General features: G+C 27.8%; 2 protein-coding genes across 3 annotated transcripts; one reads left to right on the top strand and one right to left on the bottom strand.

Moving 5' to 3' along the window:
• Window positions 1–29: 29 nt before the first annotated feature.
• Window positions 30–10,163, top strand: LOC111033258 (intraflagellar transport protein 122 homolog). 2 transcript variants are annotated; one of them, XM_022313921.1, is made up of 26 exons: window positions 32–296; window positions 379–447; window positions 545–654; window positions 1,847–1,967; window positions 2,023–2,307; window positions 2,380–2,455; window positions 2,532–2,723; window positions 3,393–3,481; window positions 3,741–3,849; window positions 3,931–4,074; window positions 4,137–4,274; window positions 4,359–4,523; window positions 4,579–4,698; window positions 4,772–4,890; window positions 4,960–5,113; window positions 7,319–7,480; window positions 7,548–7,714; window positions 7,788–8,068; window positions 8,134–8,278; window positions 8,348–8,441; window positions 8,518–8,618; window positions 8,786–8,894; window positions 8,960–9,119; window positions 9,384–9,583; window positions 9,695–9,859; window positions 9,921–10,163. In XM_022313921.1, exons 2-26 carry the CDS (start codon window positions 389–391, stop codon window positions 9,996–9,998), a joined length of 3,543 nt encoding a protein of 1,180 aa, XP_022169613.1. In that variant the 5' UTR covers window positions 32–296; window positions 379–388; the 3' UTR covers window positions 9,999–10,163. The 2 variants fall into 2 exon arrangements, with proteins under 2 accessions (XP_022169614.1, XP_022169613.1); XM_022313922.1 differs by lacking the exons at window positions 8,786–8,894; window positions 8,960–9,119; window positions 9,695–9,859; window positions 9,921–10,163 and having other exon boundaries at window positions 30–296; window positions 9,384–9,525.
• LOC111033262 (60S ribosomal protein L28) lies at window positions 10,030–12,489 on the bottom strand. The gene is made up of 5 exons (XM_022313929.1): window positions 12,357–12,489; window positions 12,073–12,170; window positions 11,855–11,983; window positions 10,227–10,340; window positions 10,030–10,158 (listed from the first exon to the last, which is right to left on the bottom strand). The coding sequence occupies exons 2-5, from the start codon at window positions 12,157–12,159 to the stop codon at window positions 10,063–10,065; spliced, it is 426 nt and encodes a 141-aa protein (XP_022169621.1). The 5' UTR covers window positions 12,160–12,170; window positions 12,357–12,489; the 3' UTR covers window positions 10,030–10,062.
• Window positions 12,490–13,209: the final 720 nt, after the last annotated feature.

Genomic DNA, 13,209 nt, shown 5'->3' with positions numbered 1-13,209 from the left:
ATACCTGGTTTATTTTTTATGGTTGTGGATAAATGAAAATTGTTCAACATTTTAAATTAATAATAATTATTATTTATTATTAATCAATCTCACAAATCGTATTCTTGTCTAATGTCTATGATCATAATGTAGTATTGCAGTATTCCTATTTCCTACTTTCTTAAAGCTAATAGGTTTTCAAATTTTATACTCAAGGAAACTTAGTGTAAATTAACTTACTAAACATTAGTTTATGATTTATTATGTATGATGTATTTGGGTTCAATTTTTCCAAATAGTAGTATAAATAATATTTTGTAAGTATAGGATTAAATCACTTCTTATTTTACACTTAGATTTGATATTTATATTAGTTTTTAACGGTCTTAATGTTTGTAGGTAGTTAGAGATGCATTGTATTCCTATTTGGCTTCATAAAGTACAAGATAAAGATAAAATTCAACAATGGTAATATTTTAATGGTTTTAAAAATTAAAAAATGTCTGTTTTATTAAAATGGTTCCAAATAAAATACTGCTAATGATTTTTTTTTATACACATATAGTATTTACAGTATTTGCTTCAGTATTGATGGTTCTCAATTACTAGCAACAGCCGGTCATGATATTCTTATCTACAGATCTATCGATGGACATCTTTTACAAACTTTAAAAGGTAAAATTACATCTATTGACTATTGACATAGTATATTTTGTATCATAATAAAATATGTTGTATTATAAGCCATGTACATTTATTTTACACTTTATTCTTTTTTTTTAATTTCAATAATTAATATTTAAATTTGCAAGCTTTAAAACTTTTGACTGACTTATATCGTACACAAGCTCGGATTAAGGGGGAGGACACGTCCCCGGGGCCCAGGTTTGTAAAGGGCCCATAGTCTTCTAGGTTTAAAATTACATTGATTGGTAACTTGTGCTCTTTATAGTGCCTACAAGAATTTTTTTGTAGAACTAACAGACGTTGTGTCTTGTCTCCTGCGTACCATGTTTACGGTAACGGTGTTTACCACTACGGGCATGGTAAGTGGGGGCATAGGGCCATATACCCTATACTTAGTGGCAATGAGAAATTTTGGGTTGAAACACATCACGTAATAATTTATACATTTTGTTCATAACTGGACAAAAGAATAAATGCATATAGTGTAGTAGTTAAAGACTTTTTATTTTAACTAGACTACATGTTCATTCTACTAATTATGTTGAGGAAAGTGTTAATAAATTTATTAGTGTATTTAAAAATGACATTAATGATTCCATTAAATGTGAAGTTGTACATTTCAAGCAGTTTTGGGATCAGTTAAAACCAACATTTGATGGAAGTGATGTACTCAAGATATTTGAATGGATGACCGAATATAATATTATTAATATTTTCCCTAATATTCATATTGCTATAAGAATATATCTTACCATTCATGTTGCTATTGTACTGCAAGGATAGCTTTTTTGAAGTTGGCCAGAATTAAAAATAAAAATAGATTGACCCAACAAACACAAGAAAATCTGTCATCATTAATGATATTGTCTACAAAAAATGATATTCTACAAAATTTAAGCTTTAATAAAACATTAGAAACATTTGCTACACAAAAAGCTAAAAAAAAGACTTATATAAAATACTAATTTTGATTGTAGATATATGTATTGTAATAAAAAAATAATGTTTGTAAGTTTTATAATACATTTTTATTATTTTAAAGATTTATTTTCATGTTGGGGGGGGGGGCACGACCTAATTTTGGCTTCTGGGCCCCTGAAGATCTTAATCCAAGCTTGACCATACATCTATTACATATTAGTGTATTACTTACTGTAAATGTATATATTTATACTCTCAGGACATAAAGAAAATGTTATTTGTTTGACAAATGCTAAAAATGGTAAATTATTTGCTTCTGGCTCGGCAGATAAATCAGTTATTCTTTGGTCATCCAAATTTGAACCAGTTGGAAAATACAAGTAATCATTGTAATTTGTTTTTAAAATTGTTTACTGAGTTTTATAATTATTTCAGCCACAATGACACAGTCCAGTGCATGGATTTTAATTCAATAACTCATCACTTAGCAAGTTGCGGTTCTATGGAATTTGGTTTATACTCCTTAGAACAAAAATCTGTTCAAAAATATAAAATCTCGTGTAAAATAAATACATGTGCCTGGTCAACAGATGGTCAATCATTAGCTCTTGGTTGTGATAATGGATGTATTTCCTTACGCAATCGAAGCGGGGAGGAAGTTGCAAATATTGAGCTATCTGATGGACAATCTGTTTGGGCAATTACGTGGTTATCGTCTAAGTACTTATTGAAATAAATAATCTTACATTATATTTGTATTTATCATATTTATATGCACACTGTAACTTGTAGATATAACGAAGATGAAATATTATGCATTACTGATTGGGGACAAAAATTATCATTTTATAATAAAAATGGTTCTGAAGTAATTAATTTAACAATAATATATATCTATATCTTGATGACATAACTAAAAATAATAATCCAAAATATTTTTGTAGACTTTAAAGAATAAAAACATACATTTGGAAGCTTTAACAATTAAAACCCTAAATAATGATTCCTATTTATTAATTGGTGGTTGTAAAGGAAAATGCTCCATATTTTCTATTGATGGAATAAAGTTGAGTGAATTTGAAGACAAGCACAGTTGGATTTGGGCCTCTTCTGTGCATCCACATTCAAAATTTGTTGTAAGTTTCTTCGATTAAACAATTTATTTTAATTTAATTGCATATAATTTGTATTTAAAATTAGTAGCATAAACAAGGAACTGGAAAACATCTTTAAGATGTAATTAAAATACCTTTAACCCTAATTTTTGTTACATCAATTTTTCAAAGTTATTATTTGTAATCTACTGTACCATTCAGATGGTAGAGTGAGCTATTGATCATCAAAACTTTGGCCTTCTCCCCTAATTACTAAGTCACCAACTTATAGAAAAGTCAGATTTTTTTTTATGAAATGAATTATTTTCATAATATTTAATTTTCTACCTATCTATGCTGTACTCCTTTTTTGCAACTTCATAAGTTAAATTTTTTTTCAATAGTTCTGTACATCATTGTTTATTGAATACATGATTTCAATTTAAAATAATCATACACATTTTGATTGATGACTAAGACACAATATTATTGTATTTTAGTACAATAATATTGTAGAAAAGGTTTCTTTTATTTAATTTTAAAGGTATACATATACAATTTTAGTATTAATATTTACTGCTATAATTTTAAAATTTATAGGATTTCCAAATTATTTAAATTTGTGCTATTTCTAAAATATAGTTTTTATGTTATTTGATATACATAAAGTATTGACACTTAAATATAAGTTATAACTATCTATATTAATAGGCGTTAGGTTGTCAAGATGGAACATTAGCGTATTACAAAATCGAGTTCAGTGTAATACATGGACTTTATCAAGAAAAATATGCATACAGGTACTAAAGTTACAGATTTTTGTAACTGCATAGTTACACTACATATACAAGGTTATGGTACTCTAAGTCTTAAATTCATTATCATATCTTGATGCGATTGAAGTCACCTATTATTCTATTATTGCTCAAATAAATGGCACTGTTGATAATTTTGTTTGTTTATAGATTTTCACTGACTAACAATGCTTTTACTTAGTTTAAACTTTAAATGCAAACATTTTGTAAAAATTAATTCATAATTTTCATTATTATTTATTAGAGAAAATATGACAGATGTTGTCGTTCAAGATTTAGTTACTAACAAAAAAGTGAGAATAAAATGCAGAGATTTAATTAAAAAAATTGCAATTTATAAAGATCGATTGGCTGTAAGTTAAAGTTTATTGTAGTTAAAAAATATTTTATACATTTTGTGTATGGATTCTTCATTGTCAATTAACTTCTTTCAGGTTCAATTACCATCAAAAATAGTAATATATGAATCATCTTCAATTCAAACATCTGAAATGCACTATAGGATCAAAGAAAAATTGTCTGAAAATGCTGTTTGTAATCTACTAGTAGTTTGTTCAAACAATCTAGTTTTGTGTCAAGTAAGGCTTAAACACATTTTTAGAAAATAACATATTAATTTGTTACTAATTTAAAATTTTAGGAAACAAGACTTCAATGTTTATCATTAGCTGGTATATATGAACGTGAATGGACCATGAATTCTGTTGTGAAATATTTAAAAGTTATTGGAGGTTCTCCAGGCAGAGAACAAATTTTGGTTGGATTACATAATGGACAAGTATTTTATTTTGTTCTTATTTATTTATTTATTTATTTATTTATTTATTTATTTAACTAACAAATTTATTGTATATTGTTATAGGTTTTGATGTTACGTGTTAATAGTTTAGTTGTGCAGCAATTATTTAATGTTACTAAAAGTGTCCGTTGTTTCGATGTTAATATATCAATGGACAAAGCAGCTATTGTTGATGATGAAAACAAGTGTTCATTTTTTGATATGAAATCAAAAAAGCTTCTTTTTCAAGTAAATCTACTTCAGTATAATTTTCAAACTTAAAATGACATATTATGTGATCTAGGAGTCTGATATTACTAGTGTGGTTTGGAATTCAAAATTTTCTGACATGGCATGTTTTTCGGGTAAACATATATTTAATATCAAAGTTAATGAATTTCCAGCTCATCAACAGCGTATCATAGTAATAAATTAATTTAATTATTAAAAACCATATTGATGTAATTTAATCTAATAAATTATTATAAATATTATAGGGACATGTAATTGGCATGTGGGGTTCTAAAATATTTTCTCTAAACGATTCTATAGTATCTGTTATTGAAGTTGCATTATCAGTTCCATTATATCAATATTTAGAAAAAAAATATTTTAGGTAAGTAAAAATTGTTTGTGAATAAAAATAACCAAAATGTTATTAATTGGTTATTAATTTATTTTTTAGCAAAGCATATCAAATTGCCTGTCTTAATGTCACTGATACTGATTGGAAAATACTAGCTCGAGAAGCCTTAGAACATTTTGATCTCATAATTGCCAAGAAGGCTTTTGCTAATATTAATGAACTGAAATACTTGGAGCTAATTACACTATATGAAGTAAATAAATTTGAAACTATGCTAATTCTTTTTTTTTTCAATAATGCACTATTTTTCTTTTTGGTGATTTGAGCAACATGGCAAATGTGCATTCAGCAGATCCAATCTTGTGTTTTTTGCTTTACTATTGGGTTAAAATTTATCTATTATCAAATTCACGTTAATAAGAACATTATCTGTGTTATATAGAGTATGTACTATATTAAAATTAAAAAAAAAAAAAATAAGAAAAATTAAAGTTTTTGTAAAAGAAAAAATAAAGCCAACTTACTAGACCAGAAAACCTTTGATAATAGCTCAATTCCAATACAAGATTTGTTTGGTTTTGCTGAATGCAGATTCTCTATATTGTGTGTGTTTCAGAGAAAAAAAACAATTAGTGCACTGATATTCTCTTAATTGAATTGGGACAAATGGAAGTATATGTATAGGACATAGAATATATTATATAGGACGATACAATGACATTAGTTGTATTATGAACATTACCAATAGTTTTATTATTAATAACTACAATATAACTTTTATGAGGATCCCCTGAATATTTCAATTTATGTTAAATAATTTATTCAAATATTTAAATATTTATCTTTTGGGGGTGTTTTATAATTTTGTTTTTGTTTTTTTTTTGTCTGTATTCACAATAAATAGTTGAAACAATACTTAGATTTTCAATTTCATTAACTTTTTTGGTGGGAAAGTGAATGAAGTTGGTGCATTTGGGAGGTTACAATTTAAAATTCCCAATAGTTTTCAAATACACCTGGAAAAAATAAAAAAAGTTAAGGAAATACGGGTTTCGACTTATGACCCAAAAAATGACCAATAACATTAGCTCAATTTTTTTTATAAACATTTAAATTTGAAATGTTGACAAAATGTATTCAATTAAAAGTTTACAAATTATTGAGTAGCTAAATTTTTTAAGACATTCAATTTCTGTTGCTAAGGATTGAAAATGTAAAACTATGTTCTATGTAGTAAGGTTATTCTGTAACCAAAAAATATGAACACAGTTTTTTTTATAGTTATTTTATGTTCAAATTTAGACAAAATTACATATTAAATAACCAAGAATAATGATTTAACCCAATGACTTTTCAAATGTAGTTTTCTTTTGACAAAAATGATTATAACTAACTGTAGTGCTAATTCCAAAAATAAATACTTTATAAAATACCTAATACTATCCAGACAACATCACACGGCAAGACTATTAGAAATAGAAGGTTTTTTCTTTGAAAGAATAGAACATTTCAAATACCTTGGAGCTTGGGTGAATGAAAACACAAATAGTCAGGAAGAAATAAGAGAAAGATTGATGGTAGCAAATAGATGTTATTTTGGACTATCAACACTATTCAAGTCAAAATTACTATCAAGAAGATCAAAGACAACATTTTACAATGTTTTAATTAGACCTATAGGCTATAGTATTATACGCATGTGAGACGTGGGCAATAACAAAAATGGATGAGAAGAAATTGGGTATTTTTGGAAAGGAAAATACTTTGGACAATTTTTGGACTAAAAAAGAATGAAAGAGGTGAATTTGAAATTAGGACAAATGAAGAGTTAAGAGAATTATTTGAAGAAGCCGATACTGTAGGAATTATGAAGAGTAGCAGAATAAGATGGGCCGGTCATGTTTGGAGATATGAAGGTGTACTGGGGAGCATAACAAAATGATACAAAACGGCCCCGAGGGAGACCCAGACAACGATGGACTGATAGTGTCAAGGATAACCTCAGGATGATTGGAGTGGAAAATGTGGAGGAAGTGTCAAGAGACAGAGAAAAGTGGAAGGATGTTGTTATTGTGGCAATGGACCTTAATGGTATTTAAGACGCCTTAGAAGAAGAAATGGTGCTAATTCTTAATAGTTAAATAAATTACTTTAATCAGAATAATATCATCAAATAAACCAATTAATATTATATGCTGACAGACCATCTTCGCTTAGAATTGTTTTTTGGATACAATGATTATATATCATTAAATTCAAATATTACACCATCTATTACAGTGACCTATGTAACTTACTGTACTTACCCGCTTTTTAGTACTTATATTTGTATTGATTAGTCTATTATTATACATTTTATGCCTAAAGGGCTATGTCCATTATTCCCAGATTACCTCTTAAGAATATAATATAATTTATAAAATATTAGAATTATATAAAAATTTAATATATTTAAAAGGAAAAAGGATCACACAATGATAAAGACAAACATTGTCTGCTGGCTGATGTACTTGCTTACGAAGGAAAGTTCAAAGAAGCTGCTAGAATTTATCAAAAATGGGGTTTTGAACATAAAGCTTTTACCATGTATACCGATTTGAGAATGTTTGATTTGGCACAAGTATTATACATTTATTTTTTAAATTATTGATTTCTGATACAAAATTAATTCATTAACTGGATCTTAGGAATTTATTGGATTAAATACGGCTGGTGAAAATAAAGAACTACTTATTAAACGTGCTGAATGGGCTATGAGTATTGATGAACATAAAGTAGCAGCAGAACTTTATATTTCAGCTGAAGAATTCGACCGTTCTATTGATATTATGGTTCATAATTGTTGGACTCACATGTAATTTTATATATAATAATTCAATAGAACCATACAGACATGCAACAATTTACCATATTCTACATTTTCATAGGCTTTTAGAACTTGGACGTCACACTGACAAAGCTGAAGAAGTAGTTTTAAGTAGAATTGGTGATGAGCTCCGTAAACTAGGCGATACAGAAAGTGCTGTTGAAATATATGCTAAATTGGGCAAGGATATGGGACCTGACATGGTATCTTTGCATGTAGAGGCCCATAATTGGGATCAAGCCTTTGCCCTAGTTGAAAAAAACCCAATATTTGCTCCTCTAGTATACTTACCTTATGCTGAATGGCTGGCAGAAAATGATAAATTTGTTGAAGCACAAAAAGGTTTTCAATTTATAGTCTTATTACATTTAATATTGTACTTTTATTATAAATTGTTCGTTTTTTAGCTTTTCTTAAAGGTGGCCGACCAGAACGTGCATTCCAGGTATTACAGATGCTGACCGAAAATGCTGTTGACGAACAACGTTTTCAAGATGCTGGTCATTATTATTGGTTATTAAGTAGACAATATTTAAATATTGCTTCAAATAGGTAAATACTATCTAACCTTTGTTAGATATCAAATGCAGACAATATTTTTAACAAGGTTATTTATTTCAGTAATGAAACCTCTGACAAAATGATAAGCCAACACAATTTATATGACAAGTATGCTTCAATATATTATGCATACAATGCTATTCACCGTTACATGGTTCGTACTATTCATAACATTGCATCTCATTTGCTAATTCACTTTAATATTTAATATTGTGAGATATTTCCTGCAGGAGGATCCTTTTATGTCATATCAACCAGAAACTTTATTCAATATATCAAGATTTCTCATGAATAAGACAAAAAATATAAATCTAAAAGGAGTTTCAAAATTGTAAGTTATTTAATTTAAATAAAACAGTATTAGGTTATGTACTTATGTATTGTTCAAGTAGTCGTCTTTGAATACCTATTTAATAATTTAAAAGTTATACCAAAAAAGGAAAATTTAACTTAAATTTGCAAAATTCATTATTTTAATAAAATTGTTAAATGTTATAGTGCAATATTATATACATTATCAAAACAAGCACTTACCATGAGGGCATTTAAGTTAGCAAGACAAATTTTAACAAAATTACAACAGCTGAGAATTCCTTCTGAATATCAAGTAGTATTACTTGCTTTCTTTAAAAATACAATATATATTATCTTATTTATATTATATTACTCAAGGATTATATAGATCTTGCTTCATTGAGTATTCGTGCAAAGCCATTTCATGACAACGAAGATCTTTTATCAATGTGTTATCGTTGTTTAACTTATAATTCTCCAGTTGTTCCAACATGTATCACATGCAATCACAAGTTTATATTTTCCCACATAAAATTTGGTTTGTATTATTGCATAAATATAAATTTAACATCCAACATAACTGATATATCTAGCTAAGCTATTTCAATTTATGGATGAGAAATTCAGAATTTTAAGCAGCTTAAAAAAATTATTACTCCTTAGACCTTATTCATGTTAATTTGAATAACTGTTAGCTATAATTTAGCTTTTAGTATATTAAAGAAGTTGTCAAAAGAAAAATTGTAATCATGAATCTTAAACAAATAATTTAATACATTTTTTTGCAATTTATACCCATCAGAAATTTTACCACTGATTGAATTTCAATTAGAAGATAATATATCAGATACTGAGGCATTGAAATTAATACAAAATTCATATGATGAAAGTAAACCTAAAGAGTCTGAAAATAAATCTCAGAAAATTAATACATTGATTTTAAATGAAGAAAATCAAGATCAATCTGTTGACCCGTTTACATATAAACTTATGAATTTTGAGGTAAAATTGTCAAGTACTTTTAGGATGATCATAATATCTAACATAACTCATAATTATGCTTAAGGCTTGCAGACAGATGTCTATTATAAAATCATTTTTTTTTTTACTTAGAATAAAGAAAATACTTATCAACCCATAAAAGTAAACAAAAATTTATTAAAATCAATGAGCACCACTAGTATATTAGTTTGTAAATGGCCAAAGCCATTGAAGTTTAAATACTACAGAAATGTATTACCTGGATTTTCAGTGACTAACTGTCAAAATTGTTTTAAGGTACCTATATTATTTAATATTTTATACATACTAAAATTTGTTTAATGATATTTTTTTTCAGATGTTTCATTCAGATGAATATGAAGTTGAAGTATTAAGATTAGGTTATTGTCCATTTTGCAGAACAAAGACAGGATAGTAATCAAATAAGGAAATGAAAAAAACTGTACTTTTAAGACAAAAAAAAATATATTTTAAAAATATTAAGCATCTGGCTTCTTGCTTTTACCCAACTTCTTTAGGGTCAATGTAGCTCGTTTTTGTGATTCCAAAATGGCACTAGCCCTCCTCAGAGAAGCCTAAAATATCAATCACAAATTCATTTATTTTATAGTTTCTAATTTATATTTGAAATTAATTATAGTACCTGAATAAGGTCTTTTCTGTAGTTGTTTCCAAGCAAATATTTACGCAACTTGAACAATGATCTTCTTGGACCACTAGTAAAGTTTACTTTCACAAGAGACTTTCCTGGTTTATTCTAAAAAAAATAAAGGAACTAGTTACATATTATGATGGAACACAGTGGATTCTAGACATGTGGATCAGTACATAAGCTTAGGGTTTAATTTATATTATTTATAAATGGAAAGTCATCCTTAGTTGCTAACTAAAAGTAGAATTAATATTTAATATGAATTCACTGATATTTGGTAAGATTGTTTGCCACAGAGAAATCCTAACCTACATAATACATGAATAGAGACAATTATAAAGAAATTTAAGTAACTATATTAATATAAATACAAAATTAGTGTTTAAAAGCATACAAAAGCCATTGAAAACACTAAATACCCATCAGTTATACAGTTATTCACTTCAAAAAATATCAGAGTTGGTGAAGCTATATTCATCACTTGGGTTAAGCTAAACCAATTAATCGTTGAAATAAATTCATACAATTTAATCATTTATTAATTAATAAGTGGATGATATTAATCAAGCATCACAGATTATCTATTTGTACCTTACATACTAACCTTTACATTTGTAAATTAACAAAATTACTTAACATATTTTGTCATGTATAGAAGCGAAACTGTAATTAAAAAAATTCTTTGTTGGAATTTTTTTTAAGGTCTATGATAGCCTAATTTGAACAGTTTAGTTAATTACAAAGATAATAAGTGTGGATTAACTATAATCTGAAAACTGAATATGTTCAGACAACATTCTCATTAACATAAGCACACTAGAGTACACCAGGCAGCAAACAAAAATACATACAAGTTCTACTCATCCATCATTACAATCCACTAATAGAAGCAACCAGCGCCCCTGCCCAAGAGTAGAATAGTTTTGTTTGACCCAGCAATTATTTCAGGAGCAAAAGTTGGGACTGCTGTAGTATATAGTCAATAATCTATATTAATAGAGGATCGTAACCAAATAATAAAATGTTTAAAGTTTGTTTGAAACATAACATTTAAAAAATATGTATACTATTGAGAAAAATCATTAGATACACAAATGTATAATTGCTTAATATTGTAATTTAATGTTTTCAACTATACCAAAAATTTATCAGTTTCAAAATATTGTTATAACTTCAAATTATTTCAGAGTTGGTGAAGCATTATTCATCACTTAAATGATTGGTATTATGGAGTTATTTCATATTAATTAAGTTAAAAATCTTAATCTACTAAGCAAACTGAATCAGTCGTAACAGAAATTGTATTCAATATACTTATTAAAAATAAAATCTTGTATTAGTAAACTTATGTGTGGAACTGTTTAATATATAGATCTCATCACATTAAGTACATAACATAATAACAAAATATAGATGCACCTATTAGATGTTAATATGCTAATCAATAAGTGCCTAAGAAATATAATTTTCTTTAAATGACAACAAAACAAGCTACAAATTAGAAGCCCACAAGGATGCCAAATTTGATTAAGAAAATGTGAAGCATATCTAATCACCAATTTTAGTTTAAATATAATAATCAATAATCATTTAAATTAATACTCATAATATATACTCACTGCCAACTTGCGTTTCTTAGTAATGACTGTGAAACCCTTGTTATTTGGAGCCGATTCCACACCAATACTGTTATCATGTACAAGACCATTGTAGCGTTTTGATGCCAAGTTTGTCAAGTTCATTGGTTCCTAACAAATATATTTCAAGTTCGGCCGTGTATTATGAAGAATAAAATCAATTACAATTTTTATACGTAGGTAACTACAATTTAACATACTTTACTGAATGGTTTCTTAATGTTAGTTTTCTTTGACAAAAACGCATTACTGTTCCTAATTATCATCCAGCTTAGATCGGCCGACATGGTGAACGAATCTAAAATGAACATACAACGTATATTTTTTGTACAATCTTAATTGGTAAACAACACATGGTTCAAAAGACACCGAGTCCAAAATATCACGTTAAAATTTGACCAAAAGAATACATATTTAAACAGAAATAAATGTGAACACATGATGGTTCAATACATGTACTTCAATGAAAATTAAATTTACTTACTTGGTGTCCAAATGTGAAGATAATTACAAACGTGAAAAGATTAATTAAGAAACTTTTCCTGAACACAAAATTTTGTGAAATGTCAATCCGACTCAAAAGTAACCTCAAAACAATAATCAAGCAATGTAACCAATTCCTTCCCAGTCTGCAGTCATAAAATAATATCGTTTGTCGAATAACAATATCTATTGGTACTACTGCTTCAAATGAACAATTTATACCATGATAACGGAATATGGATCACCCTCAGATATATCATATATAGAATCTTAGATCATATACATATAATATGATCTAAGTATAGAACACGATTTAAGATACTATCTTTAATCGTGGTATAGAATAAACTTTAATTCCATATTTCTATATATCTGCGGAATCGCCAAAAATTGAAGGCACAGAAATATTGAACAGAGTGTGACACTAATTTTCCGAAGGCTTATACTGTAACGAGCGTCCGTGACCAGTCCTGTATGTACGTCCGCGCCATAAAGTAAAAATATGCTGGCTGCTTGGGAAGGACCCAGTTTGTTGGTCTATAAATGCGATCCTTGGCAGTTGGCAGCTGACATTATTCTTAGGGGTTAGTTACTAGGGGCATGGCCCTTCTTGGGGCCAAAAAATAATACACCAAACTTTTTTTGACGAAAATACCTTTTGGCGGAAATTTTAATCGTACCTTTTTCATTACTGGCGGGAAGGGGCTATGGCTGAAATAGCCAATAGTATATTTTGGAGGAAACGGGTAACTCCCGTCTCTAACGCACTAAATTGTAGATTGTATATAGCTTGTTATAGTTGTAGAATCTACAATGTAGATCATACAATTTTTTTTAGATCGCTTACGACACCG

Source organism: Myzus persicae, unplaced genomic scaffold, assembly GCF_001856785.1.
Source record: "Myzus persicae strain clone G006 unplaced genomic scaffold, MPER_G0061.0, whole genome shotgun sequence".
Lineage (NCBI taxonomy): Eukaryota > Metazoa > Arthropoda > Insecta > Hemiptera > Aphididae > Myzus > Myzus persicae.
Note: the sequence above shows the minus strand (reverse complement) of the source record. Positions and strands in the feature narration are given on the sequence as shown.

Excerpts from the sequence above, each read along its gene's own strand:
- LOC111033258 (XM_022313921.1), top strand. The coding sequence starts at position 389 with ATGCATTGTATTCCTATTTGGCTTCATAAAGTACAAGATAAAGATAAA. Across the intron at positions 3,482-3,740 it reads CAAGAAAAATATGCATACAG|AGAAAATATGACAGATGTTG; the intron begins GTACTAAAGTTA and ends ATTATTTATTAG. Across the intron at positions 8,279-8,347 it reads TTAAATATTGCTTCAAATAG|TAATGAAACCTCTGACAAAA; the intron begins GTAAATACTATC and ends TATTTATTTCAG.
- LOC111033262 (XM_022313929.1), bottom strand. The coding sequence starts at position 12,159 with ATGTCGGCCGATCTAAGCTGGATGATAATTAGGAACAGTAATGCGTTT. Across the intron at positions 11,984-12,072 it reads TTAAGAAACCATTCAGTAAA|GAACCAATGAACTTGACAAA; the intron begins GTATGTTAAATT and ends TATATTTGTTAG. Across the intron at positions 10,341-11,854 it reads CTAAGAAACGCAAGTTGGCA|AATAAACCAGGAAAGTCTCT; the intron begins GTGAGTATATAT and ends TATTTTTTTTAG.